The sequence below is a fragment of the Parambassis ranga genome, chromosome 22 (assembly GCF_900634625.1).
Source record: "Parambassis ranga chromosome 22, fParRan2.1, whole genome shotgun sequence".
NCBI lineage: Eukaryota > Metazoa > Chordata > Actinopteri > Ambassidae > Parambassis > Parambassis ranga.
The window spans coordinates 9,908,797-9,935,876 of NC_041042.1; the positions used below are offsets into that span (position 1 = coordinate 9,908,797).

A 27,080-nucleotide genomic window follows, 5' to 3' on the forward strand; every position below is an offset into this window, starting at 1 on the left:
CACTGTATCAGTAATCACAGTCTCAGTGTCAGCACAGGTGTGGAAACTGTGAGCATCAGCAGGAAGCTGAACGGAGCTACTGTACCTTTCATCCAAAATACACAAACACCTGGTGACTTTTCTCAGCCGAGGAGCGCACTTAAGGTTAAAAGCTCTGACTTCTCTCTTTATACAACTTCATTATGGCACCAATTAAAAATGTTTGTTGTGAGGAACTCAATGAGCCCTTAAGAGTTCAAGTTTTAAGAGAAACAAAGTGGTCCCTATGGGAAGTCAGGACAACAATAGCTCCACTATAGGTCAGGGATTTTAAACATGTTGACCTCCTCTAACATAATGGGAGAGGTGAAAATGTAAAATCAATACAGAGGAAGGCTCATTTGGGTTAATTATAGGTTTACTTCTAGCAGTAGTTAAGGCAATCTGATTGTCCACGAGATATGATGATGAGATCAAGCTCTCAGCCATAAATCAATATTTGAGTGAAAAGAGTTGCCTTCTTCAACACATTACTGTTATCCCATAGCAACTGAAAAGGTAGCTTTTAACAAAAAAACCTCAATATCCCTTTGTGGTTCAATAAAGCAGCTATGAAAGGAAAGCCTCAAACCAACACCTGATACAAGGGACAGATAATCAGAATGCACATGTTGGAGTACATTTATACAATACTGAGGTTGATACTTCTTTGGACACAAACACCCAATATTTTTTCACATCTGTATTTTCCATTACTGGTGCAGAAGGAGGTAATTCAGTGATGCATGCACATTGATTTTGGTGCCTGCTGTGAAGTTTAGTGAAGCATGACAATGAGGTTTTGATGGTGCAGTTCTGCTTTTTGACATTAGTGCGGTTTGATATCCTGGATGACTGACAGTGACCCCCGACTGACAGGAAACAGAAGCTGCATGCTGTTACTGTCTGTGTGGGAGCCGTTGAGAGGTAGGAACACACGAGTGAGAGCATGAATGAGGATGTCTTACACTTAAGTGGTTAATTGGGTAAATCATTCAGGGAGCAGACACTGTGGGGACAGGGGGGGAATGAATGAGCCCACAGGGAGGAGAATGAATCACTATGTTTACATGAGCCAGGAATCAATTTAGTCTTATTACAGTGAAAGTTTCATTTACATTCGACGTATTTCTCCGAAACCATATAGGCAGGATTTGACACGCATCAGTGATAACTGCAGATAGCTCAGGTGTAAATATATTTCTGACACCAGCTTGGATTTGAAAGTGTTTTTTCTCTGCTGTTTAGCTGAGTCAACATGGCTTATTTAAACAAAAGTTAACTTTGTTCAACCTTTAATTTTCCACCATACTGGATTCTAGTTTCAAATCTTTCATCGTTTTAAAAACTAATGAATAGGTTATATTACGTAATACACCTGCAAACGTACATGTATATATGTGGAGGGAGAGAAAATTAAGAAGTCAAGAAGGGATCATGAGGAAAAAGCTGGAATAAATCCAAAATTCTGCACCTGTCATTTTATTTTAAGAAATTACAGTTAACAGCCTTTAGGTGATAGGATTCTCACTGTTTGCTCTGCAACATTTTAAAAGCAACGGGAAGAACAACAAGAACACAACTTTAGCTAGAATCAAAGAATGAAGGAAACCAATGCAGGGTAAGCTCATACAGACAGGCGGTGGAGAGACAGAGTGAGAGAGAGAGAGGGAGAGAGAGAGAGGGAGGGAGAGAGGGGCAGTGAGAATGGAAGAGAAAGGTACAGTAAAGTAGAGGAGTGAATGAACCATGGAGTGAACCACCATTCACTAAAACATGCCCTAGCCTGAGTTGAATCTTAATTAATGGATTGCAGTAAGATGACTCACTCTTGCTATTTTTAGCTGCAGAAAAGAGAGCACCGTCTCCCAGTTGAGTGTATGTGTGTGATATGCTTCTGTATTATTATATAACCACACGCAGGTCTGAGTTGTACAAATGTTATAACTCGTCTGAAGACTAACCTGTATACCTATAGACGACCGAGGCGTTTTCAAGTACTCCTCAGCCTTAGACACCAGTATGGCCTTGTCGCAGGTGAGCACCGAACTGTGAGAGTCTGTGGACGGGTGTCGTTTCCCAGCCATGATTCCGGCCGCCTCCATGGCTATAGTCACAGCCTTGGTGCTGTCCAGGCTGTCGGTGGAGTTATAGAGGGCCCGGCCCGGGTTCAGCCCCAGGCTGAGACCATCAGGGGCCCACATACCACCGTGGGGGTGCCGCCCCTCATGGTAGGCGTCCTGGGTGGACTCGGTGCTGCTCTGGGCCGTGATGGAGATGAGAGGTTTGGAGGTGGTACGGGGTGGGACCGGAGGAGGGGCCTTCTTATAGCTGGGTGTGTAGGTGATGGCTGGAAACGGTGGAAAGACAAAATGTGTTAAAAATTGATCATTCAGATTTATTCATTTATTCATTTACCAAAATACATGTTAACAACGTCAACAACATCATTGTTCAGCTAAAAGATGTGTGTGATTACTGCTTAATTAATGTATTATTACCTAATCCTAGCACAAATGGTGAGTCATTATATCACTGAGATGACATCAGGCTGCTGTCACAGCAGCTGGCTGCCGTAATGCACTGTGTCAGCATAACTTATGTCAGACTTTGTGAGGTCAGTTTCACTTTTGTACTTTTCTGTTGTTGCTGATCATCATTTTGAAGTACTTTCTCTTCAAAGGGTGTTTCGTCTGAGCGCAGAAATCTACTTTTCCTTTTTTGTTCACTGTCAGCGCTCAGAGATGTCACTGTCAGAGATTCTGCTTGAAAATGTGGGAATCATTTAAAGGTTAGAAATACATATTTTAAAGTAATGAATAAGTTGATGGATTAAGAGAAAACATCAAAGACTTTGTGACACCAGAAACTCGTCAGACAGGGACGACGGTGGAAAACCAGAGAAGTAATCAACAGTGCTCATGTGTGGAGGATCCAAGTAAAGGCTGACAACTCTCATCTTCTTATTCTGTCCATTTTGTGACAGAAAGAAGGGGGATTACTTTCTTTCAAGTGCAAATGAGAATATGGACTTAATCCACAGAGAGATGGACTGAGGAATGGGTCATGAACGCCTTCTGGGCTACGACGTGTCTCTATTTTCAAGCAAGGCTTCCAGAGAAAAGCTTGCTCGGTGTAGTTACAGGCCGAAACATCTAAAGCACGAGCTGTGTTTTTAAGTGGTCTGATCAAAGCTTATAGTGTGCCAGCTACCTCAGAGGCAAGAGAAGAAAGAAAGATGGCAAAGAGGAAGAACACTGAGTCACGCTGCAGGTTAAGTTGAGGGTTATAGTTTTCCTTGACAAAAAGGCAACTGCCTTGAACTCTGTGTTTCTGTTTCTGTCTTACAAATGCTTACATCACACAAAGCAATTAAAGAAGCCCCCATGAGAGCAAAATCTGATCTATTTTGAGTTCTAATGAGCTGCGCCCTCCATGCAAGCTGTTGTGTAGAATTAATAGCATTTCACCCTAATTACACTGTAGCCTGAACAAAACAATTACAGAACAAACGTCTGAAACAAGAGAAAAATGTTGTTTTGCTTGCAACACTTTTGGAAAGAGCATCATTTATGGTTAAAAAAACACAAACAAACAAAAAACAAACCCAGGGCGTCACCTCAAATCCACAACACCTTCTGACCCATTTCTCACCCCCCCTTTTTTTGGTGGTGTTTATAAATAGCTAGAGACGTCTGGTCTATGAAGAGCTCCGGGGACCTAATGACTCACGCTGCTGTCCATTCACAAAATTAACTCCTCCTGGATGGAGACAAGCAAGAATGATTACAATGGGGAGAGAAAGAAAATAGAGACGTGGAGGTGAAGGAGAGGAAACAGGAGGGAGAGTGAATCTCCGCAGACAGAAAGACAGAGGATGAAAGAGAGTGTGTGTGATACAGAACAAGGATAAATCAGGGAGATCAAGGGAGGAAAGAGATGACCCATTCAGGAGGCATGATTCAGCAGGAGGACCAAAATAGAGCCATTATTAGCCAGCCAGTCGTGCAAAGGGGAGTCATAATTCTTGCTCCCATCTTGGCAATGGCAGCATTACTCAGCATTTAGATGAAGTGAATACAGCCTCACTCACTCACTCACTCACTCACTCACTCACTCACTCACTCGCTCACTCACCATAATGCTGCACCATAATTATAGAAATATGAAAGCGGAGTGTGTGAGCCTCAGACAGCAAACATAACATGAGAGGTGGGTGGGATACAAATGAAATTTGTCCACTGTGATAACACCACCGTTATGTTTAATGGAACATTACAGACGATTAGCAAAGCCGTGAAAATACCCAACTGGTGCTCACACATCAACGCAGGTGAATAACCTGCACGTCTGTCGCACTGTGTACAGTATAAAATGTATATAAATGCAACACATTTAAGGGATTGATCACACTTTCTATGCTAGCAGCTACAGTTTGTACTGAAACTTATTCTGAAACGATGCTCAAAGCTTATGTAGGAAAATACTGTTTTTATTTTGAAATGGTAGTATGAGTAGATGTAGTTTGTTTCAGTTTATCATCAGCCAAGACAGAAAAGCTTATAACCTGCAAGACAATACATAAAAAATAAAATGATCCATCACAACTAATCTCCCTGTATGCAGATGAAGCTTAACCACAATCCTCAGAGTGCTGTTTAAAATAGGTGTACTATCGATAGAGGTACTGAGGCAGCTAAATATATACAGTGTGACTACTGTTTAATCTCTCTCTCAAATGCACACACACACAAACAACTGTGATTCAACCACTCCGTCTCTGTTAGGACCTCTCCGTCTATCAGGACTGGCTTGTATGCTAACAGGGGCGTGGTGTTTTTTTGGTGGGTGGGGGGGTTGAGTGACACGTCATTAAGAGTCTTTTTCCTCGATTGGATTTATCACTGCAAGGGAAATGCAGCAGTTTGTTTTGCAGCAGGCTTTTAGAGGGTATGTAAATGATCTGGAGGGAGGAGGAAGAATGAGGAAGATGGATGGTGGATTCTATTATTGGAGCTATCACAAGCAGTGCAGAGAGAAACAATAAAGAAATTATACAAAAAAAAAAAAAACAGCCAACAACAGATAACAAAAAGTAGACTGAATGAGTCTTATCTGGCCCTCACTGGATTGGTTACAAAAGTTTAAAAGTGTTCAGTTTCTCTGGAACTGAACTGTGCTGATAATCACAATGTGAAGCATGTGTATAATTAACAGATGCTGCAGTCTGTAATGCAGACATCCCTCCCTGCTTCAGTTTCAAGCTGCACGCTGAAAGAGCATCTGCATGTCAACAGTTAGATGCATGTCACTGTCTTCTTAACCTTACCCTTCGTGGAAACATATTGGCTTCTTGTCAGAGAGACAGATCACTGAAATACTCAACGGAAGCTAACAATAGAAGCATTCAGAGGTGTAGGTGTGTGTGTGTGTGTGTGATGTTGCAGAGTTCGGGATGGAGTGATCTTGGAAAACAGGTTTCGGAGAGTGATGTAATCGTAAATATGTCAAACGACAGCAGAGAAAGCACTCTTAATTAAGTCTGTCAACGCTATAGTCCCCCTCAATCAAAAGAACTAGGTTGTTTAATGTGTCATGTAGTGAAGCAAATGTAGTCCATCAGAACCATAGAGACAAGTACTTTATGAATGCATACTCAAATAACTCAAATAAAGGGATGGTCAAATGAAATAATCATTATGTATGCTCTAAACTTACTGTTTGTTTCAAAACCACTTCCCATTCTTCCTACTTGAAATATATGTACAGACACTTGCCACAGGACAGCTCAGGTTTCATTAAAATAATACCTCACACTCTGAAATGGAGCAACAGAGAATGCCCCAGGTAAGGAGGTTTACCTGGGGTTTGCTGGGGAGTCCAATCAATGGTGCAGGTTGAAGGGAGGCAGAACTGGATCCCTGAAAACAAGTGAGTGGGGGGGATATTCAGAAGAGCGGGCACACTTGCCCGAACAAAGAGCAATCTATGAACATTACAATACACATACAGGCTGTGAGGATTGTTCAGCACAGGAGGATCTGTGTACATTTTGGCAAAAATCACCAAAATACACTAATAAGTTTGTCAGAAATAATATGAAAATAAAAATATTAGACCCTCGTAAATAATTCTGTTGCTCTCTGTATTTCATTTATCATAGTAACTAAACTCCCACTGTGTGGAGTTAGCTCTGCAGTACAATGTAAAAAAGCCAACATACAGCCAACAACAGTTTCCTGCAGACTGGGGTGCAAAATGGAACAATTCTCCTGACCTGTGGACCCACCTTCACCTTCACTATTATTCAAAGTATCCTTGATCATTAGGAAGTTTATAAAAAACAATAGAAACAGTCTAAGCCAATAACTGAATTAAAGTAGAACAGATAACTTGTTTTTGTTTACCATTCAAGCTTTTAGCTTATTTGCTTTTTAATAATATAACAGTAAATCATGTCTTATGGCAAATACAGATCAACCAGTACCTCTGCAAAATCTACACTTAGATCAGCACAGCTACGTCTTACCCCCTGCACCCCTTCACAGTAGTTTATTTTTAGGTTATACGTCATGAACAAATATATAATAGGGCTGCAGTGCGGGCTGAATTGCATCCTATGCTTAGATCACATTTCTGCAAAGTCAAAGTTAACCATAGAAGTGGTGTGCAAACTGAACACAGCAATACAACCTAATTAACTTCCCACACCTTTGAAAAACCTTTCAGATTTAGCCAATTTAGCAAACTTTCATAAAGTGCTCTGCGCATATTCAATTCATAAACAACACGCTGGAAAAATCTTTTTCTGATGTTCACCGATGTTCTGCTGAACATTCCTTTTGTTCCAGTCCACTTTATTAGAGCCTAGACTTCAGTGGGCGATCCCATAGAGCCCATTAATTTGACAGGTAGCACAGATACATCTTGTGATTTCGCCTGGCCTTTTAGATGTTCTTTGCTGGTAACAGAATTCAGTTGGATGTAGGCTCGTTTCACTGCACTGAATATTAAAATGAAACTATGAAGAGACCCATATGCTTACAGTGAGGTACAGAAATGCACAGACTATTGAGTCCATCTGCCATGCACCATTGAAACATTATTTCTATCATTCAGTGTCACACACAAAAAGGCGCACAATGGCACACACACCTCTTTTCATGGAGGGAACACAATTCAACATGTCATTACACTTGTCCCAGTGGCATTACATTCTCAGTCTTTGATTCCTGAGCATTAAGATGATATCTTACAGTAAAAAAATACAATACCACCTTTCAACAAAGCCTGCTATTTCTACACTCAGATTATCAGACAAATTTAATTACCCTTTGTTCCTTAAATTTATCTCACTTACAGTCCAGCAAAGATGTGTGTATATGTGTGTGTATGTGTGTATATGTAGTTGATAGCAAAGTGTATGTGCATATAGGTCATATGAGGTTGAGTCTATAGAGATAATTGAGTGAATGATGAGATATTTACCAACAAGTTACAGTTGTATGCATAAAGTTTGTGCAAATCCAACATAATTGTTCGAATGAGCCAAAATTTAACATGAAAAAATATGAAACTTTGAAAAGTCCCCATGAAATTAGATTTATTTTTAAATGATATGTCTTTCTCTATACACTAGTATGTGGTCATCCATGGCAAAAGAAAAAAAAGAAATTGTAGGAATTACAAATAGAATTTTAGAGTTTACTAAAAAAAGCCGACAGAGGAAGGCGGCCTCCCAACTGTACTTTGCTCATTTTACAGAAAAAATAAATGTACAGAAAAAAAACTCGTTTCCTGCAACAAAATATATAATTTGCCCAAACTTTTAGAATACAACTGCAGCAGTACAGTATTTAAGATCCATCAGAGATTGTGCAAACATCATTCCACAGCTTTGTGTCTTTTTTTTTTCTTTATAACAGCAGCAGAGTCCATCCAACAGCTCACATAGTAAACAGTAGGTCTTTATAGTTATATGATAACTGGCAAGATTTACTTCACCCCACTTTAGAGTGACAATACACAGAGAGCTCAAAATAAGTGAAAGAAAGTATCCGTGATCGCTGCAAAGATTGTCTAGACCTTGTATACATAAGGCCACCTTGTCCATAGTCTCCGAGGAGTCTCTTTTGATACATGTAAAAAGTTTGATGTAATGGCTGGACAACAACCTTCATTACTAGTGTATCCAGTCTAAAGCAGTACATGAAGTAGCATTGTTCTGGAAGATAATTCACATCAGTGGTAACAACTGTTCAGTGTTTTTAAAGAATGATTGTTCAGTATATTTGTCACTAGAGAGGCTTCATTACATTCTTGCAGTTTGTTTCTATCCATGAAATATGATTTAGCTGTTACCAGTGCAGTCTTTTTCGTGTAGTATTACTGCAGGTTTGTAAGAGTGAAGTCCTTGCTTGAATGCCAATGATCACATGACATTTAGATGTGCATGTTGCTCTACAGTGCACTGGCAGCTACAAACCAGGAGCTATAAATATACTTTGAGCTACATTTTGTCTGCTGAGAATGAGGTATGAGCTCACAGAGTGAGAGACACATACGTGATTTCTGCACTGTTGTATTCATATCTACTGCTCCATAGTTCCACACTTGCACTCCTGTGCATTGAATCCCGCCGTTGGGTCCTCTTCTGCCACCTACACCAGAGAAAGGCCTGATCACTGGAGGATCTCTCTAGACTCCCAGAGGACTCCTCCCGTTCCGTAGAGTCCTGTGCTCCAGCCATACACTCCAGTACCTCTGGTACAATATCACTCTCTATGCATGGCAGTTCTGCTGATGGTATGTCTTGGAGATCTGATGAATCTAATTCAGGCAGAGGAGGATCTGGGTCTGGACTTGTGGGTCCAAAGTCTATTTCCAGTGATGTATCAGGAGAAACGGAACTAGGCGGTGATATTGTGACAGTGACATGTGGTAATGAGAATTCGTGTAATTCTGAGGCTATATCCTGAGACAGGTGAGCTAAGCTATATTCCATAGCTGGATCCAAACAGACAAACTCTGTTGGTGATTGTGAAGAATCCAAGGGGGACATGAAGGCAGGGTCAACAGTGGTTAGAGGTGAACTTTGATCTGACTGGCACAAGGGTGGGTCTAAATCCTCAGCATTAGATGAAGAGTCAATACTCATGTCAAAAGGCTCTGGTTCAGGGTCCATGAACACTGAGTCCAGGTCATCTTGATCTAATGAGGTCAACATGACTAAGTCAAAGTGGACCAGGTCGGCATGATATATAGGGCTGGTATCCAGTGGTTCAGGAAGGGGTGGCCACTCTGAGTCTTGTGACACCAGTTCAATGTTTGGTTGGGTTTCTACTGGACTGGAAGCAAGTGATTGTGTTGAGTCTGATGAAATTTGCTCTGAAGGGACTTCAGAAGTGCACTCAGGAAAGGTAACAATGGGATCCAGAATTGTGTCACTGCCAGTAAGACTAGTAGGAGAGTCTATGTCAAAGTACTCTGACACTACAATGGATGGATATGTGAAGTCAGTCAAGTGACATGGTTTAACAGTATCCAGATCCAGATCCAGTGTGGGTACATCACATTGGGAGGGTGGGTCTTGGTTAATGGGGGTAGGTGACGATACTGGGGGTAAGTTTGATTGTTGTAGTTCTACTTTTGTTAGGTCTGAGTGCTCTGGATCTTCTAACTCTGAATGTTGTACAGACACAGTAGTAGGGTCTTGAGAGACTAGCTCTGGCTTGTCCACAGTGAGAGGATCGGGGGACTCTGAATCTGACATGATGTCATAATCAAATTCCTCTGGTGGAGACACAGTAACTACAGGCACTGGATATGGTATCTCTATCTTATCTCTTTTAATTTGTTCTGACTCTGGGGATGTTGTGGTATCAATGTGAGGTGGTTCAGTTGCTGAATGGGACTTATTATCTGGGCCTATATTTGTTAGCTGAGGAGTTAATATTTCTTGTTCCACTATCAATGACTCACTGTCAACAACTGCTTCTGACAAATGTGGCTCAGTACCATGAATGGTGACTGGCTTATCAGTGACCACATCAGATGATTTCACATTTACAGGGTCTCGCAGCTTCGGCTCTGGTTCAAGTTCAGTTGTGGAGGGGGCAGCAGTAGATGGCCCTGGTTGGACAGCTCGAACAAAGCTAGGAAGTATTGGATCAAGAGAAAGTGGTATGGCACTCTCCACATACATTGACTGCGGGCAGGCAAGAATGCTCGGGTCCATTGAGAGCTGTTTTGGCAAAGAACGACGGCCCCCTTTCTTTTCCTCCTTTTCTTCTGGACAATTGACAGCTGCATCTGCAGTGCTTTGCCTAACCAGGACTTTGCTTCTTGCCTGCGTCCCAACAGATACTTTAGATATCTGAGGTATCTTGTCTCTTGCTCCCCCAGTGCTTCTATCTGCCGCAGAAGTTCCAAGTAGCCCTGCTCCTGTTCCAGCTCCTGCCCCTGTCCTTGTTCCTGTCCCTGTACCAGCTGCAGTCCCTCCACCTAACCCTGCCCCAGCTGCCATGCTGCCACCTTGGGGGGACCATGTGTTATAATGCTGCGTGAAAGTGTTAAAATTGCTGTTGAAAGCACGGAGTTCTTTGCAGAGGTCCCTCCTGAGTTCAGCCAACTCTCGTCGCATGGCTGAGACTTCTTCCTTCCATTGCATGCTGATAGCTGCAGCCAATGTAGCCGACTCTTTAATACTAGCCTGGATGGCTTTTGGTGATGGCCTTTCTGTGGCACTAGATCGGGGAGATCTGAAGAGGCTTGGAGAAACGGGTGGTCCAGACATAGGTTTGGCTGTAGCGCCCATGTTGCCTTGGTGGAAAAGCCTGTCTCGTCTGATGGGGCAGCCTAGATCATCATGAGTCAATGGGGCTGTATCTGCCAAATCCTCCTGTATACTGGCCTGGTCGGGTAAACAAGAGGCTTCCTGCACATAATTTCGGTCTGGAAGACAAATGTAAATATGTATCTGTGATATGGCCGCAGGTGTGAGCAGCTGGAGAGAATGTGCTTTTTATTGCCACAAAGCAGTAACATTGAATCATGCACTGTATGCCATGAGTCAAAATAAGATAATAGCTGAAATTACAGCAGCTAAGTATCAACCTCATTGTTGTCCAAATATTGTCTACACATCAGTACCACATAGATGTATATAGGAGCATTTTCAAAGTAGATTTTTCAGTTATGAAATATTATTTCACTGAGTTTTAATAGGTTTCGAAACCCAGTCTGACGATGAGAAAGATCTCCCATTTTGACTCATTTCCGTAAATGGTTTACACTGCCTTCTCAACCTTAATTTGTAACATGCATTCTTCACACCTTTTCAATGCACAAAGCCTAATCTCCAAGCTTCTGGAAAACATAACAGAGAATGGACAATACTTCTAATAAATGAGGCATTGGAACAGTCCTTGCATGCTCTTCTGCTTTCAGTTGAGGTAAGGAAATGTGAACTTTGTGCAGTGAAAAGAAGCAAAGATGAGCAAAGCTTCCAAAACATTTCTCATCAATCAGGAAGTACAGTATGAACCCTATTGAAAATGCGAGGTCCAGTTTGACTGATTGAATTGAAGCTGTAATAGTGGCAGAATCTATCACACATCAACCTCTACATCCTAAAAGTGCAAAGATTTTACTGAGAAAGCAGTGTAAGCACACATTTATCAGTATAAAGAATTGATAAGCACATCTCCAGATGTCCACACCTCTAACTTGCCCTATTGTAGCCCAACTGATGTTGTTAGTTCGTGAATCTACTGTGGGAAGAGGTGGATTTCACTCAGACGTCTCTCCTCGAAACTTTTTCTTCTTTTCTTCCCATATTCTTCATCTGTACAATGACGCATCATTTCCTCCGTGAATCCAGCAATCATGGGGATCGTTGAAACCACCAGCAGATTTCAACTTATAATCAAGCCTCACTTTCAGAAATGCACGTATCAGCTGAGTAGCTTTAGATATATTGTAACAAGTTTGTGATCTAACCAGTGACACTTCAGTTACCAGTATAATCATTGTCAGCTTTACATTATCAATTATTCAAACAGAAGCTCTATAGTAGGAACTCACTGTGCGCAAAAAATGAGACAAAATGTGTCAAGTAAACGTTCTTTGAGTGAAGAAATTTCATGGTTGTGTTTGCAGCACAGTGTAAACTACAAAAAAAGAATCCAGTGTCTGACCTTTTATTGGTCAGGTTTTCAAAAAAAGTTGTTTTCTCACTGTCATGATTTGGCACCACAAAGAGTGTGATATCCAAAATGTTGTGGAAACAGCAGTCATGTCCTTGTTCTGACCTTTATTTGTAGTTCAGACAATTTCCCTTTTGTGATTTTCAATAGGGTTCATAGCTTTACTCTCTGAGGCATCCAGTGGATGAGCAGATGCAGCACTGTATCCAAAATACAGTAAGATGAACTGGTGCATCTCACAAGTTGTAACTATGGTAATCATAACTCCATAGAAAAATAGAAACATACAAGACTGACTCATGCAAAGTTATGAAGCTGTTTGACGGTACAATCAGTGTGCTTTAACTGTTCTATATTCACCCATTACCATATACATAGCAAAGGTTTTGGTGTCAGTTTGTCAATACTTATGCCAACTAATATACAAACATTCAAGATGTCACAGATTTCATTGTGCACATTGTTCTTACCTGTGGTAGACCTGATGGTGGAGGTGACAGTGGAGGCCATTGGAGGAATGCAGTCATCATCTTGGGAGTAACCAGCCTGGATGGCTCGCAGGTAGCTGTGGCTCCGGGTTCTGAAGCAGCCAGGCAGGTCCAAAGCCTCCATGGCTTGGGATTCCACCTCACTGAACACGGACTCACACACAGACTCAAACTGGCCATTTATTTCTGTTTCACTCACCTTCAAAAAAAAATAAAATAAAATAAATAAGCCTGCTTTCTCCAGAGAGAATGTTTTCAGGAGAAATTAATTGGTTGGTCAAAAAGAAAAAAGTGTTCAACTCTGAAATCAAACGGACTGCCCTTGTTTTAATAGCCAAAAGAACAAAGACAATGAAAGAGATCAATGAGAACTATGCTATTTATAATGTTACAAAAACCTAAGTGTTGCTAGTAAATTGTCTCTAACCTATGGGGTGGGTCATTTCTCTTTTACTGCAGTGGCTTATGCTTTCTACAAATACCCTACAATGTAAATTTTCAACTTAATGTCACACTGTAGCTGGCTCTGTAAACTGTGTCTTGTTCCATCTTTGATCCTGACTTGTTACAAAAGGGTGTTTACAAGGTAAATATTCTCTGACAGTTATCACTTCTCTCCCATTTGGTAATATTAGGAATCAACGATAAACATCTTGTTCTATTGGGATGTGGAATTAGGAGTTTACCAAAGCTTTAAAGACTCCAAACGAATCAATACTCTTCTCTTTCAAGAAGGGGATGAATATCTCAACAACCCCTGTTGAGTCTTTTTATTTATTCAGATAACGTGCAGTGCACTGGTATACAGAACAAGATATCTGAAATTAAGTCAGAGCTGTAGTGAGAAAATAGGACGATACTCTATTCTCTACTGTGGTTTTAAATAAGGAAATATCTGGTGAAATTATTCAGTTAATTTTTGATGGGGAGACTCCCTAAAAACTGCTCCAGGCCACTCAGCAGTTACCGGAGTAAGACGGTACCTTTCCAAACCCAAAGGGTGCAGACTCACCTGGCTCACTTGGCTAACACAGCTAGCCTGACTCAGGGTGCTGACAGCCCGCATGTAGCTCTGGTTCCTGGAGCGAAACTTGGGCGAGTTGTAGTTGGCAGAGGGATCCAGGGCAATGCTCGGGTGCATGTCCCTGGTGGCTTGCAAATGGTAGCTCTGACTGAACAGAGAGAGAGAAAAAAAAGAAGCAGGAAGTAGGACTGTAGCCATTACCATTTATGCAAGTCAATTAATTAAACTAATAAACAAGCAGTGCGACTAGCGGCTACAGGTGAAACATGATAATTAAGTGCTATTAAGGTCAGCAAGCTTCCTTTGGGCAACTTGAACTTTAGCGGGAGACTGGTTATGACATTCGCCTGAAGGGGCGGGGGGGTTCATCGGTGTCCTTAAAAAGGCAGTTCGATTTCTGTTGTGCTGAAACATCCAATCAATGCTTGGAAATGAGGGAAATGCAAATCAGGAGCTAGTTAGTGAGCAAGCACTTTGGAGATCATCCCGGAGTCAGCCAGGTCAATTAAATGTGCCGCGCAGGAGAGATGCTCAGAAACCCATGCCTGGGTAAAAATCTGCTGAAGAGAAGGAGGGACATAGAAGAAGAAATGTTCTTTAAGTAAACTGAAGAATACTATGTGAGTCACTTCAGGAATACTAAAGTAAGGTTAGACTCTCTCTGCCAGATCTATTTCTAATGGCAGGCAGGGATGAGTAAGCAGTTTCTGGGCTTTTTATAGAGATAAACGCTGGTGTTTGGCAGCAAGAAAATGCCAGTGTGATTAAAAGTCGACCAATCTATCTTGGGATGCTGTAGCAAGGCACCGTGTATTTGCAAAGTGATATCAACCTTCTAAATATCCAAAGACATTGTATAAATCCAAAGAGTTTAAAGGAAAAGTGAAGAAGCTGTAAATGGAAACAACATCCTTCATTTTTAAAACTGTGCAATAAAATCATTTACTGCCACAGTGAAGTAATGTGAAGCAATGAATCAGTTCATATCTATATTGTCTTTAGCACCACCTTATGCTTTGGCAGCATGAGCACATTGCCCCAAGTGACCTCTCATTGACTGGTCTTGAGCGTTTGCTCTGTGAGGCGTCCATATTGAGTATGTCAGCAGGGCAGCGAGCCAGTTGGCTCTGACATCTGACCACTGCAACATGGCACCGACAGAGAGGTAAGGGGAGGCACTGAGCCTGTATTCACCTTAAGTCTGCAGCAAAATTGGTGATGTAGTTACGCATGTCACTGTTGATTTTATCCAGGCGGTAAGAGCTGTGGGTAGAGAAAGAAAACAGAGTTACTGGGTCCCACAAGTTAAGAGGTGGATGGAAGTGACGTAACTGGGCACACATCCAACGGAACCAGCTTTGTATGGGATTTGTGGTACACTGAATGTTTGCTTTGGGGTTTTCACCAAAGTGCTGCAAACATTAGGGTGATACGACATGAACCAAAGCTTTTATGTGATGATAAAAGTGGACAGATGTTGCGGTTAGATGGCAAACTGAATTGCCTTATTAAAATGGTGGCCTCTGAATGAACACACAGGTGACGTATGGGGAGTCTTTTATGAGGACAGTCACACAGCAGGTGCACACATACAATGTCCACCACCACTGGCTAAAAATAATAAAGCGTTTGATGATGAAATACTGCACACAACAGTCACATCATTAATCATCAATCATTTTTTCCCTGTGTAGCTAATTAGATGTAGTTAATTAGACCAAATGAGTATTAAAAAACCCTCCTGTCCTTGCCTGAAAAATGAAAGTTAGTAAAGCTTTTAGCTGACAAGATCAGACAAAAGTGCACTGGCTAGGGCTTAAAGTGCGTATGACTTCACCCATCCCTGCTTGTAAAGATGTCTATCATCATCAGTTGAGTGAAGGGAGGCTGTCTTGAGAATGCGTTGGCCCTTTATCAAATCATGCCACAGCAAATTTCCTCTAATGCTTCTGATTGGTGCTAATGCACTTCCATTGTCGGCCAATATCAAGGCAAGGGATGATGGGAATCTCACACTTCCTGCCTGGGAAAGTACTTTTTTTTGTTTTGACAGAAGTTGTCATGCCCTTTAAATATTCATTTGACTGAACAGTAAATAAGAAGACCTAGGAAATAGAACAAAAGTCGAAGCAGACAAACATTGGAGAAAATTTTGCACAAAGTTGCAAGCACTGAGGTATTTGTGCAGATTTGCGCTGAAGATTCATTATGGTCCATTTAGTTAGTGGCTTCCAGCTGTTTCTGGGAGACTTTCCCAGAAACAGCTGTGGCTTTCATACAGCAGGACTCATGTGAGACAGCTGCATGCAAATACTGCATGGACGGAACTCAACAGTGCTAACTTCAGTAATTACTCTGAATTATAAACTATCCTTGTCATAGAGACCAGATTTATTAGGCTCTAACAGCAAATTCATCACTGTTTTACAGTCCCACAGTGGACATAAATCAGATATGGGTCTACTATCATGTAGAGCAGGTAATTGAGAGGCATGTTAGGGATTCATGTGTGGGACATAAAAAATATGTAATCCCAATTTAACAGCAGCAAGAGGAAGTATGATGCAAAATGTGTAAATGATGTTTCCTCCTTTCACCCCATGGAGTTGAGCTAAATCTTCTCTTGGGTTTTGTCAGATAAGGTGCAGGACAACAAGAGAAATAAGAGTGAATCTCGATAACAATACCATGAAGAGGTAAGTGTGCAAAAAGCAGAAAATTGAGTTTAATACAATCTGCAAACATTTTTAAGCTCTGGTATATTATGTGTCAAAGCAATAAGAGGGCTGCGGTGTTTTGGAACACCAAATTAAGTAGAAGAAGACAAAAATGACACAGTTCAGTGTTCAAAATAGAGGCAATAAAATGTACACGTACACAGAAAAGCAGTCTAACTATGCATGACACGTCCCACGTATAGCCACAAATCAATGGATTGGAATTCTGCTCTGACCTTGAGAAGTAAGGGAGAAATGCTCATACACAATGCCATCGAAATGAGTAATTACATTATGTTGAATCAGGGATTATCGAAAGCTTTGCCAGTGATTAATTATAGCGACTCTAGAAGCTAATCATAAACAAATGTAAGTTATTTTGGAAACTGCCAAAAATGGGTCTGATTGATTAGCATGTGTGATTAGAAGGCAAGTCACAGTCATATAAATAGAAGTTGGATGGCAGCCGATGATGCTCTCCTGTGCATGGATGTCAATGCAAACTGTTATCAGATGTGACATAGTATTACAGATGGGCTCATTATGGTAATGACAAGTAGTGAAGTTTGCCGCATGTCATTGAGTTCATCATCAGTAATTCATTCCTTAAATGTTTTTGGCAGGTCCGATCATGACGCAAAAAGCTGATTCATATTCAGTTTATCATAGCTGTCGGCTGTGCAGCTTAAGGACCCGGCTGTGTATGTGGGGAAGGTGAGTAAATGATTATTAATTAAAACAACCGCTGACATCCAACTTTATTTCTAGTGCGCAGGCTATTCCGGCTCACTGCGTCTGTGACGTGTGATGTATTCTTTATTGGTGAGATGAACAAAGAGGCTGACCCTGTCAGCCACAAGACTGACAGAGGGCTTGAAAGAGGGAAAGATGGAGGGAGGTGACACAACTTGACAGCCTGTTCTCACTTTAACGTGATTTGCTTCAGGGAGCCGCTGCTGTCAAATTTGTGTTTGGCCCATCTGAGCATCCCTGAGAGACATCAAATTGCTACAAGTGCAGAGGAAATCCAACCTATGCCATTTCTGTCTTGAATCCAATCTAATTCCATCCCAACAAGCCCAACGAACCATAATAACATGAGAGCTCTCACGTCAGGTGGCACTCACATCTCTGATGTGCCTCTTATATGAGGACTCAAAACAGTAACAAAGCACAGAGCTATGGTAGAAGAATAAAAAGTTGAAAATGCTAATACTTCACAACAAATATCAAAGTATGCAGGGGCTCTACAGAAATCTGCCAATACACATTTGAGAACTAGGAATTTAGTGAAATCCTCTTTAGATCTAAAATATTCACCTAAATGACTGATTTAAAATCTTTTAGTGTTACACATTAGATACAAGTATTCCAAATAAAAATCTGTCCCATGCAACTAAACTAAAACATAAAGCTTCTTACTTTTTTATCTATTCTCCTTAATAGTAGTGGGTGTCAGAAGACCAAAACAATAGCAGGTACCATGGTAGGACACTATGGAGGACTGAAGCTTTCCAAAGAGCTTTGCAACATTCCACTACAAATTACACTGCATATTAACAGGAAGACCTAATTTGGTATCCCATATACAGTATAGCTTTTAACTATGTTCATGTTCATGTGCATGATGGCTGGTGCATTGGTTCCTTAGAAGATAGTTGATACACAAGACAGACGACTCACAGGATGGATGGGCATTGTATAGGCTGAGATGTAAATCACAAAGGTTTGAAGACAGTATTCAAATCGAGACCAAGTCCAAACAATTATTTGCATCTGTGCTGTTTCTCATTGTCATTGCACAGTGAAAAATATGTTATGTATGTCAAAAAGGAGAGAACAGTAAACAGAAAAAAATGTGTGATTTTGGAGTGAGGACAGGACAGACAGGCTTTGTCCACTTGTCATTATTTTGTCAACTGCTGGCCCACTAAAAACAATTATTAGTAAAATAATACGTCAAATTAATAATATAGAAGTGGCACAAAGTCAGTGTTTATAATGTTGACACTGTTCACCACGATTTTAGTACCTCGACTGTTACAAGCATGGCATCAAACCCATCTCAAATTTCTGCAATGAGAAGCAACTCAGAAGGTAAGTCATTATAGCATTCTTAGAACGGGTTCTGGGAAGTATAGGAGTCTTCAGTAATGACACCCTTGGGGACACTCCTGGTGTCTGAAATGAATGCACCAGCGAACGCTCTCCTGCAGACTCAATAATGCTGCCGCTGCTGTCAATGGACTCGGAGGCAGACCACACAGTCTGATCCATGCTGGTCAATATCTTGCTTTCAGCAGAGCCCAGCAGACTCTGGGTCTAACCACTGAGAGAGCCATTATTCAGGGGGGCCTTGGAGTACAATAACTGCAACTGATAGCCCTTCCTGCTGTTGCATCCTCATAAATCATTCACTGTTTACAGCTATTCAAAATGGATAGTGAGAGGAAGATTTGCAATTCGTGAAAAAAGTGCCTTATATGTTACATCATCTTCCTCTTTGACAGTATCATTACGATTCTCAGTGATCACAATCCATAACATTTGATTTGTCATTTTGTATCCACTGGGATGAATATCTGGCTCATTATATGAGCATAAAAGGGAACTCCGACAGTAAAAGCTGGTTTCTGGATTTGTACTTCCCTCCTTTCTTCTGCGTCACACCATTAATCCCATTTGTGTGTATGCATGTATGTGTTTTTTATGAGGTCATCCATGGCGATGTGTACAGTATTTGTGAATTCTATGGGTGTTGCCCACTGCAGTGTCTTTGCTTCAAGGGAAAAAAGGCATACTGTATGACAGGGTAGCAATTTAAAAACCCCTGCTGCATGGAAATGAGCACGGGGGTCAGCAGCCTGAGAACCGAGAGACCAGGATATGACAATAGGAGTGACAGAATCATCAGTGTTAGTTAAGTTATCCTGTCTCCTGCTGTGGCTGTCTGTCATTACATGTTGCAGCTATGTGTCTGTCACAGACCGCACACTACACTGAGGTCGGACACAAGGTTGTCTTTGCATAATGTCTACAATTTATGTCAGATTATTTGCCTTTAGGCTTGTGCAGACCAGAAGCCGAGCAGAAACACAGTGTGATTTATGCAGACTTTGCCGCAGCCCTGTGAGGGGGTTTTCTCAGAATGAAACTCTCGATACATGAAAAAAGAACAACAGGATAGACAAACTGTTTTAGGTTTCATCATCCTCACACAACATTTAGTCTCATTAAATCTTAACATAATTCTGATGTAATGTCCTCAAGGTTGCACACTAAGGGAGGGTGATGCTTCCTAGAGAATGCTGAGAATGTGGGGGGACTGGATTCAAACAAGCAAAAATAACAGATGATGATCCACCACCTGACAACTGTCACTATTGACAAGATCCATGACAAATAACAACAGCAACAATGAACTCCAAATCACCAAGGTGTCACTTTGCTGTGTCCCAAACCAGGTTGGGCTAGATGAGAACTGGACTCATCACATTTGTGTTGACAGTCTTTCCATACTTAGATGGATAATTATTTAAAAAGAAATACTAAAAGCACACCAGAAATACCAGAATCGTGACTTTCTGCTGTACACCTTTGATAAAAGTAAGGTCGGAAAAAGAACAATCCCTCTGCCACTTAAGTCAAAGCTACCGGCCTTTGATGGAGACCCTCACTCTCGACTTAAACCTCGGCTGGTAAATGCACTCAATATAGAAGAGAGGCAGATAAAAAACTTTGTACTTCCAAAGAGCAGGTCTCAGATATCTTTTAAATTGTCACATTATTAAAATAGACTTGTGAATCGCGGCTGTAATTACTGTTTTCACATTCTGCTGTGAACAAAGAGGAGCGGGTCCCTTGAAGAGGAAACAAAAGTGAATTTGCTTGCTCATATTGCCACCTTTTAAAAGTGACTGTAAATCCGCTGCACATAATGTCATACTTTTGTGTGTGGAAGGCTACAACACTTAAAAACACACACAAAAGCCAGTATAGCGAGGTGATAATGGTATTTGAATAGTTTCAATAGAAAACCAGACAACAGCTAGAAGTAATGTCCATAACAACTTAAAAGTAAGGGTAAGCATGAATTGTGAAAAACACTTTGTGTTTACGTTTTTCTACATGAATTAATAAAATATGGCTAATAAATGAAGAAAATGCACCTCTCAACAAAATAGATCTAAGAGTACAGTAATCTCTCCAGGGTTTCCCTCCTTCATTCTGAATGGAATAAAGAACGCTGGCTAATTTAATATTCAGGTTAATGATAACGTAAGAACATACCTTCAGGGAAAAAAACTGAGCACTACCATAGGTGCTGATCAGAATACTCTATTATCTATGTTCACTCTAATCTAAAGGATTTGTGAATGCAATAATCAAGTATCTCTCCATGACTTGTGTTTATTTTCTCGTGTGACGTTGTAATCCTCTTATGAGTGTTTTCTTCTGCCAATAACTTGCCAAAACAAAAGCCCTCTATTTCCTCACTATTTGATAGAGCAATCCCAGAAGAATGAGCTCAAGCCTTTCTAACAACCGCTATGACTAACTAGGAAGGAATTATGAGGTTGTGCTATCAAGGGTTTGACACCGATGTTATGATGGGACACATGCATGAAACTATCACCTTGATAGAAGAAGCACACAAAGACATGTGATATAAAACAGCACATGCATCCTACCTCTGGGAGTCCAGCAGGTCCCTGGGTCTGATGGAGGCCTTGACCAGGGCGTCTGGGCGCACAGACTTCTGAGGCGATGTCTTGGGGCTAGAGTCTGACTCCCCGCTCTCTTCATCTCCCATGGCTTTAACGTAGCTGCTGCTCCGCATCCGACGACAAGGGATCTCATCATCCTTCCCACCTCCGGGATAACCTCCCCACTCATCCTGGGGCACCTGATTGGCAGATAAACATGGTGTTAGTGTCAGATTTGGTTTTGCTTCATTTCCTTCCTTCACTTTTACAAACGTCATTATATTCCCACCACCGACCCGTGCAAATTCAAATTTTTATCAACGAGATTTCTTACATACACACTGCAGATTTTTAACTCTTATTAGAGGAGCATGTGAATCTAATTGCAGCCATATTAAGACATTAAAACCACAAAAGCACCATTATAACATTTCCCAGTGATGAAGCAAAGTGCCATTTGACAGACATTTGAATTGAACACCCTACTTCTGGCACAGTTATTTCTGTCCATGGAGCTCCACAGATCCATTTTCTTGATGAGTCAACACAAATTAAAGCCTTCACACAGCTTCCCACAGCTGCAGAGGTTTTTTGTAGTTTGGCCAGGTTACAAATTGCTAAAAACCCTGACGGAAACGCTGCTGTTAATTTGGCCAGACTGTTAATCATAATTACTGGCAGTAGAAAGCTTCAAACTAGAGAAAAGGAGGTTCTCTTTGCTCACCCCGTCATAGCTATTGCATGTGGAATCCTGCCATCAAAACAAGCCAGGCAAAGCACATGTTGCAATTTTCTTCCATTCGTTAAACCAGGTGATTACGTATCCAGATGTCAGAATCAGAGAATTCAGAGTGGGAACAGGTTGTCTCACGTACACTCAGTGCATGCCTCTCTTTGCAGCTTATGAAGTGAAAATTTTACACCAAACAAGCAGCTTTAAGAGGTCGTGCATGCTGACTACCGAGCGAGCAGGGAGACAAACAAAGCATCTTTTATACAGGCTGTCTAGCAATACGCTACTAAATGGAGGATAATGCACTTTGATATTAGTGCATGCTTTGCTCAGAGACGCAATCTGGTTATTGGAATCCACTTCACACAGAGCACATGTAACTGTTATCAAACTGTTATACACATCATGGGGAGCAGAATTATTTTATGAATAATGATCATGCTGCAATAAAAAATGCGCCTTCATTATGGTACATGCCATTACACAGCTCAGAGAAATATTATGATCTTAATAGGTTTCTGCATTGAAGATGGTGGAGCTGCTTATTATAATCTGCTGTGCTAACTTCACCCACTCATGTAATGAACTAATGATAACTGTTCACAAGCTCATTGCCATTATTTCTTCTTCACACACACAAACACACACACAAAAACAGAAATGATCTTTTCCAACAGGCACTAGTAAAATCACAACTGGAAAAAAAGCTTGTTCCTAGTTCCTCATAACAGCATCCACAGTATCAATCCGTGCCCGTCCACAGTTACACACAGTGTGTTATGCATTCATACAAAAGCTCAAAGCCATCCTGTCTCAATTTCCTGTTTTCCACTTTGCTTTTTTAAGATCCACTTGATTTCCTGTGATGGACAGAAGTGGAGCTAGCCAGGCTTTTTACATGGTCAACAATCTGCACTCATTAAATATGACACTGTCAGTAATCACTAAATTCTCTGTGGATGGTGAAGACTTCTCTGCTACTACTATATCCGTCTGTCACTTAAACATCCTGGCAGTCAGCTCAGCCTCAGAGCAGTGCAGATCCATTTTTAAACCTAAATCTGACTTCTTTGACTTTTATAGTAACTCTGGGCCAGAGATTCAGTCAGGAAGTGTTTTAGAATTGCAGGATTCATATACTGGATATATGTGTGGTTATGCTCTGCTTTTCCTCTGCCAATCAATGACTAAGTCACTATTCACAGGTTCCCAATGATCTGGGTGTCAGCTGACTGTCTTTGGCAAATGTCAGGAAGAGATAGGCTACATCCAAATGTCACTAATGCATCGGGCATGTGACTCTAATCGTTTTTTCTTGCAAATGTCATCTATTGGGAAAAACAGCACCTGAAATGTGATTATTATTCCAAAGGTAACAAAAACAGAAATGATCTTTTCTTTTTATCCTTTTAACAGGCACTAGTAAAAACACAACTGCAGCATCCCCAGCATTAATCTGTGCCCATGCACAATTAGTATTCTAACAAGTGTCAAATCAATTAATAATTGATCAATTATGACTTTATCACCATGCACACTTCGTTAATCAGACAGAATAAATGAATGAAAGCAGCCTTTAGCTCTTGTAACATCTACTGTATATTGTGAAGTTTTGATGGAAGATTACAGTCTATTCTTTTTGTCCCACCAGCTTGATAGCAAAAGGCACTGCAAGGCTGTGAACATTAAAAGTGGTATTGGTGTTTGTATATGCAGCAAACAAATCCACTACAAAAGTTAACTACTATACCAAAAGGATAGAGATGCATGGAGGAACCTAACTTACCAAACGTGCTCTCAGCATGGACATGCACACACCCGCATGAACATGAATGCATGCTCCAACACGCACTGATAAAAGTCATTCATCTCCCCTCCACAGACAGGCATACACCATCTACCAAATGGAGTCGATGGGTTAATTAAGTCTTGGAGGGGTTTGATATTTTTAGACGTCTAATTAATGAACGGAACGCCAGAGGACAGGCGCAAGCTGTGGTGAGATTTGTTTAATTTGGATTCACTGATAAACTAGATAGATTGTGGGGTGTCTCCCTGTGAAGAGAAAAAAAAACAGTGTGCGTCTGCAGACTGCTGTGAAGACACATAAGGCGTCTACGCTTTATTTTTGCAATACCTGTCAACGTCAGCTCGACCTAAAGAATCAGAGGTGATTCAGAGGTGAGCCTGCACAACTGTATTTTCTGTTGATCCTTTTTTATTCAGCACCCCATGTTGTTGTGATGATGTAAAAAGCCCTTTGTGAATATGAAGCGAGGTTTGTGGGAGCTGTGTGAAAATTCACTGTGCAGGGGTGAAATTTTGTGTTTAAAGTTATATTTTCACTTTTTTTTTAATTAACGTGGATTCTACTTAAAAGAAGAGGAGATGGGGTTTTTTTCACATGCAATGATGAAGGTTTTCTAATGTGTTGTTTTGGCACCTCAAGTTCCCACAAATGCTGACTCATCCCAGCATTTTATTGTCCAAATGTGCAGACGCTTGTGTCCCAGCTTTCAGTGTTTTGATCTGTGACTCTGCAGGAGACCATCGCGAATGCAGTGAGGATGTGAGCTTGTGTGTGTGTGTGCTGGTTGGTGGGGCTAGGCCAGTGCTCCTGCAGTGCAGCAGTGCATTTCATTGATTAACTCTGTGGCTCTATCTATACATCCACTAAGAAACATAAGTCACTTCTATTAAGTAAAGAAATAGAGTGAGCTAGACAGAGACAAAGGGCGAGAGCGAGTGAGAGAGATTGTAGAGATGTAGAAAGATGGTGAAGTGGTTGAGCCAAAGGAGGGAAAGGAAAGCAGAGCGTTAGAGAGCTCTTAGAAGTTCAATCATTGGTAATCCCACCCACCCAGCCTCCAGTCCCTCATTTCCTCTCATAAGATTGCATGTCCACGCTGAGTGTGTTGAAACAGGTGCCTTTTTTTCCCCTTCTCTCTGTCTGAACACCTACTTGCACGCCCACTCACCACTGACTCTCTCTTTCTCACGCATTGAACCGTCACACATGTACACCCACGCATGCAACAATTTGAAGTCTGCATTGGTAATCTTGCCGTGACGTTGTTTATTTACTGACAGTCTGTGGTATCAGATTTTAGCATGAAAGTGAAAAAAAAAGACTCACTAATGCAATTTTATCTAGAAATGAAACCCAGATGTATCCTTTCCCATTAAAGAAAAAAGTAACTATGTTAAATAGTTTTTTAACCAATGCAAAACAGGATAACTATGGGATTGTTGAATGTATGCTGATGGCAGATAAAAGAACGGAGGTGCAGGTTTGCTTTGTGCCATGCTATGTTGCACTAACCATACATGATGTTTGCTTTATTGTAACTATATGTGCAGCCTTCCCTTTATCCCCGCTTATTGATTTCTATTATTATTGACATATTAGTCTCATTTATTATCTATTATCATATCATAAATGTGTCCTTACTTGACGCAATCCCCGATTCTCATTCTTCTCAAAATATGTGCCGATAGTGAGAGATTAATTCATAACTACTGTGTTTGTACCAAAATTAAATACACTGAGCCGTCATTGGCAGGAAAATGCTACTACAACTAAAGCAGCAAATATGGCTATTAAACCCTCTAAGAATTAGGATGTTCTCATAAGTGGCCATTATTATTGATTTGTCTTGAGAGAGAGAGAGAGAGAGAGAGAGAGAGAGAGAGAGAGAGAGAGAGAGAGAGCGGCAGCACAAAAGAAAGGGATACTGTAGAATGTGCTTAACAGCTGACAATTAAATGGTTATAGACTGACATCCTCAAGGAAAACTTGAGGTTTGAGATAATAAAAAAACAACTATGAGCAGATGCTTGCTGACACAGGGGGTAACCACAAAGCCACATGTCGCCTCAGGCAACAGTGATGAGCAGCATTTAGCTACAAACTGCTGTCTGAACTTGGGGTTCCTGATCTCGTAAGTGGTTCAAGGCCTGATTATAATATGGAAAGTCCTTAATGAAAATGTTAGGGAACCCCTGGTGTGTGTGTGTGTGTTTGTTACTGTAGCTTTCAGTCATACTGCCAGTTGTGTTTTTGCTGCTTTGCACTTCCCTTTTGTATTTTAATCAGCAGCCTTTTTGCCTCTCAAGCTCCACCTTTGGCAAGCCAACACGGCAATTAATTGGCTTATTAAATCCCTTCGCAATGCCCTATCAGCAAAACTATCAAAGACTAATCCTCCCTTTGTACTTCTCTACTGTACACAGAAAGAGAACAGACTGGAGCAGCTGACTCAATCAGAGCTGAGAGTTGTCAGTAAGTCAAAGTTACCGTGGTCTGAAGTTATGATCTTGATGCCCAGAAACTGGAGGATAAACAGCCCACACACACCCTGAACCTCTCATCATTAGCAGATGAATGTCACAATCACCTCCTTTCATTAATATAAACCTGAGAGTCCAACTCATTAAGGAGAAACAACACATGTGTCTGGGGTAGGGGGGCTAATTGGGGCTAATTTGTGAAAGGACAGGGAGTGATGGCTAATGCCAGGTCTGATTCTCCAACATTTGTCACTTCAGAGAAAGAGCAGGCAATATCAATCTATCTCTGTCTCTCCCAATGTTCAGTTCATCGATCTCTCATACCCACACATGTACTGTCCTTATATAGATTCACACAGACCTGCTACATGTCAGGGATTAATGAGTGTGAGGATCCAAATGCAGGACAGAATGCCAAAAATCCAAAGTGTTTTCACAAGTGGTTGGTACACAGTCCAGCCAGGCAAAGGAAACAAAAGGATTTAACAGAAGCAGGTCCAAGTCAGAAGTCCAAAACTAGAAAACAAAATTCACATGCAATGTTATCCAAAAAAGCAGAACTAGGTCATACACTGAAATCAATAAACTCAAAACAAAGGCTGGACACACTCGGCTAACACAAAAGATGCTCTGGCACGGAATGCAGGGAGACACAGACACTAAATACACGAGGGAAGGAAAGACAACGAGACACAGGTGACACAATAGGGTGGGGCAGGCAATCAACAATAAGGGAGACACATGAGGAAATAAAATACACACAAGGGAACAGAGTCTTTCAAAATAAAACAGGAAATAACAAAAACAACCCACTAAAACCACACACAATACCAAAATACAATAATACAAAAATCTAACCAGAAAAGAAGAATAACAAAACACAGGTTCACCAGGAGGA

The 27,080-nt window shown here is 41.0% G+C and overlaps 1 protein-coding gene across 1 annotated transcript in view; it reads right to left on the minus strand.

The window, feature by feature from the left end:
- dlgap2a (discs, large (Drosophila) homolog-associated protein 2a) overlaps positions 1-27,080 on the minus strand; it is a 110,735-nt gene that overhangs the window by 5,648 nt on the left and 78,007 nt on the right. The window contains exons 4-7 of the mRNA XM_028395159.1: positions 21,145-21,359; positions 13,725-13,884; positions 12,695-12,911; positions 1,983-2,368 (exon numbers count right to left, since the gene is read on the minus strand). Of these exons, the coding sequence (XP_028250960.1) occupies positions 1,983-2,368; positions 12,695-12,911; positions 13,725-13,884; positions 21,145-21,359 (978 nt within the window). The remainder of the gene's footprint in view (positions 1-1,982; positions 2,369-12,694; positions 12,912-13,724; positions 13,885-21,144; positions 21,360-27,080) is intronic.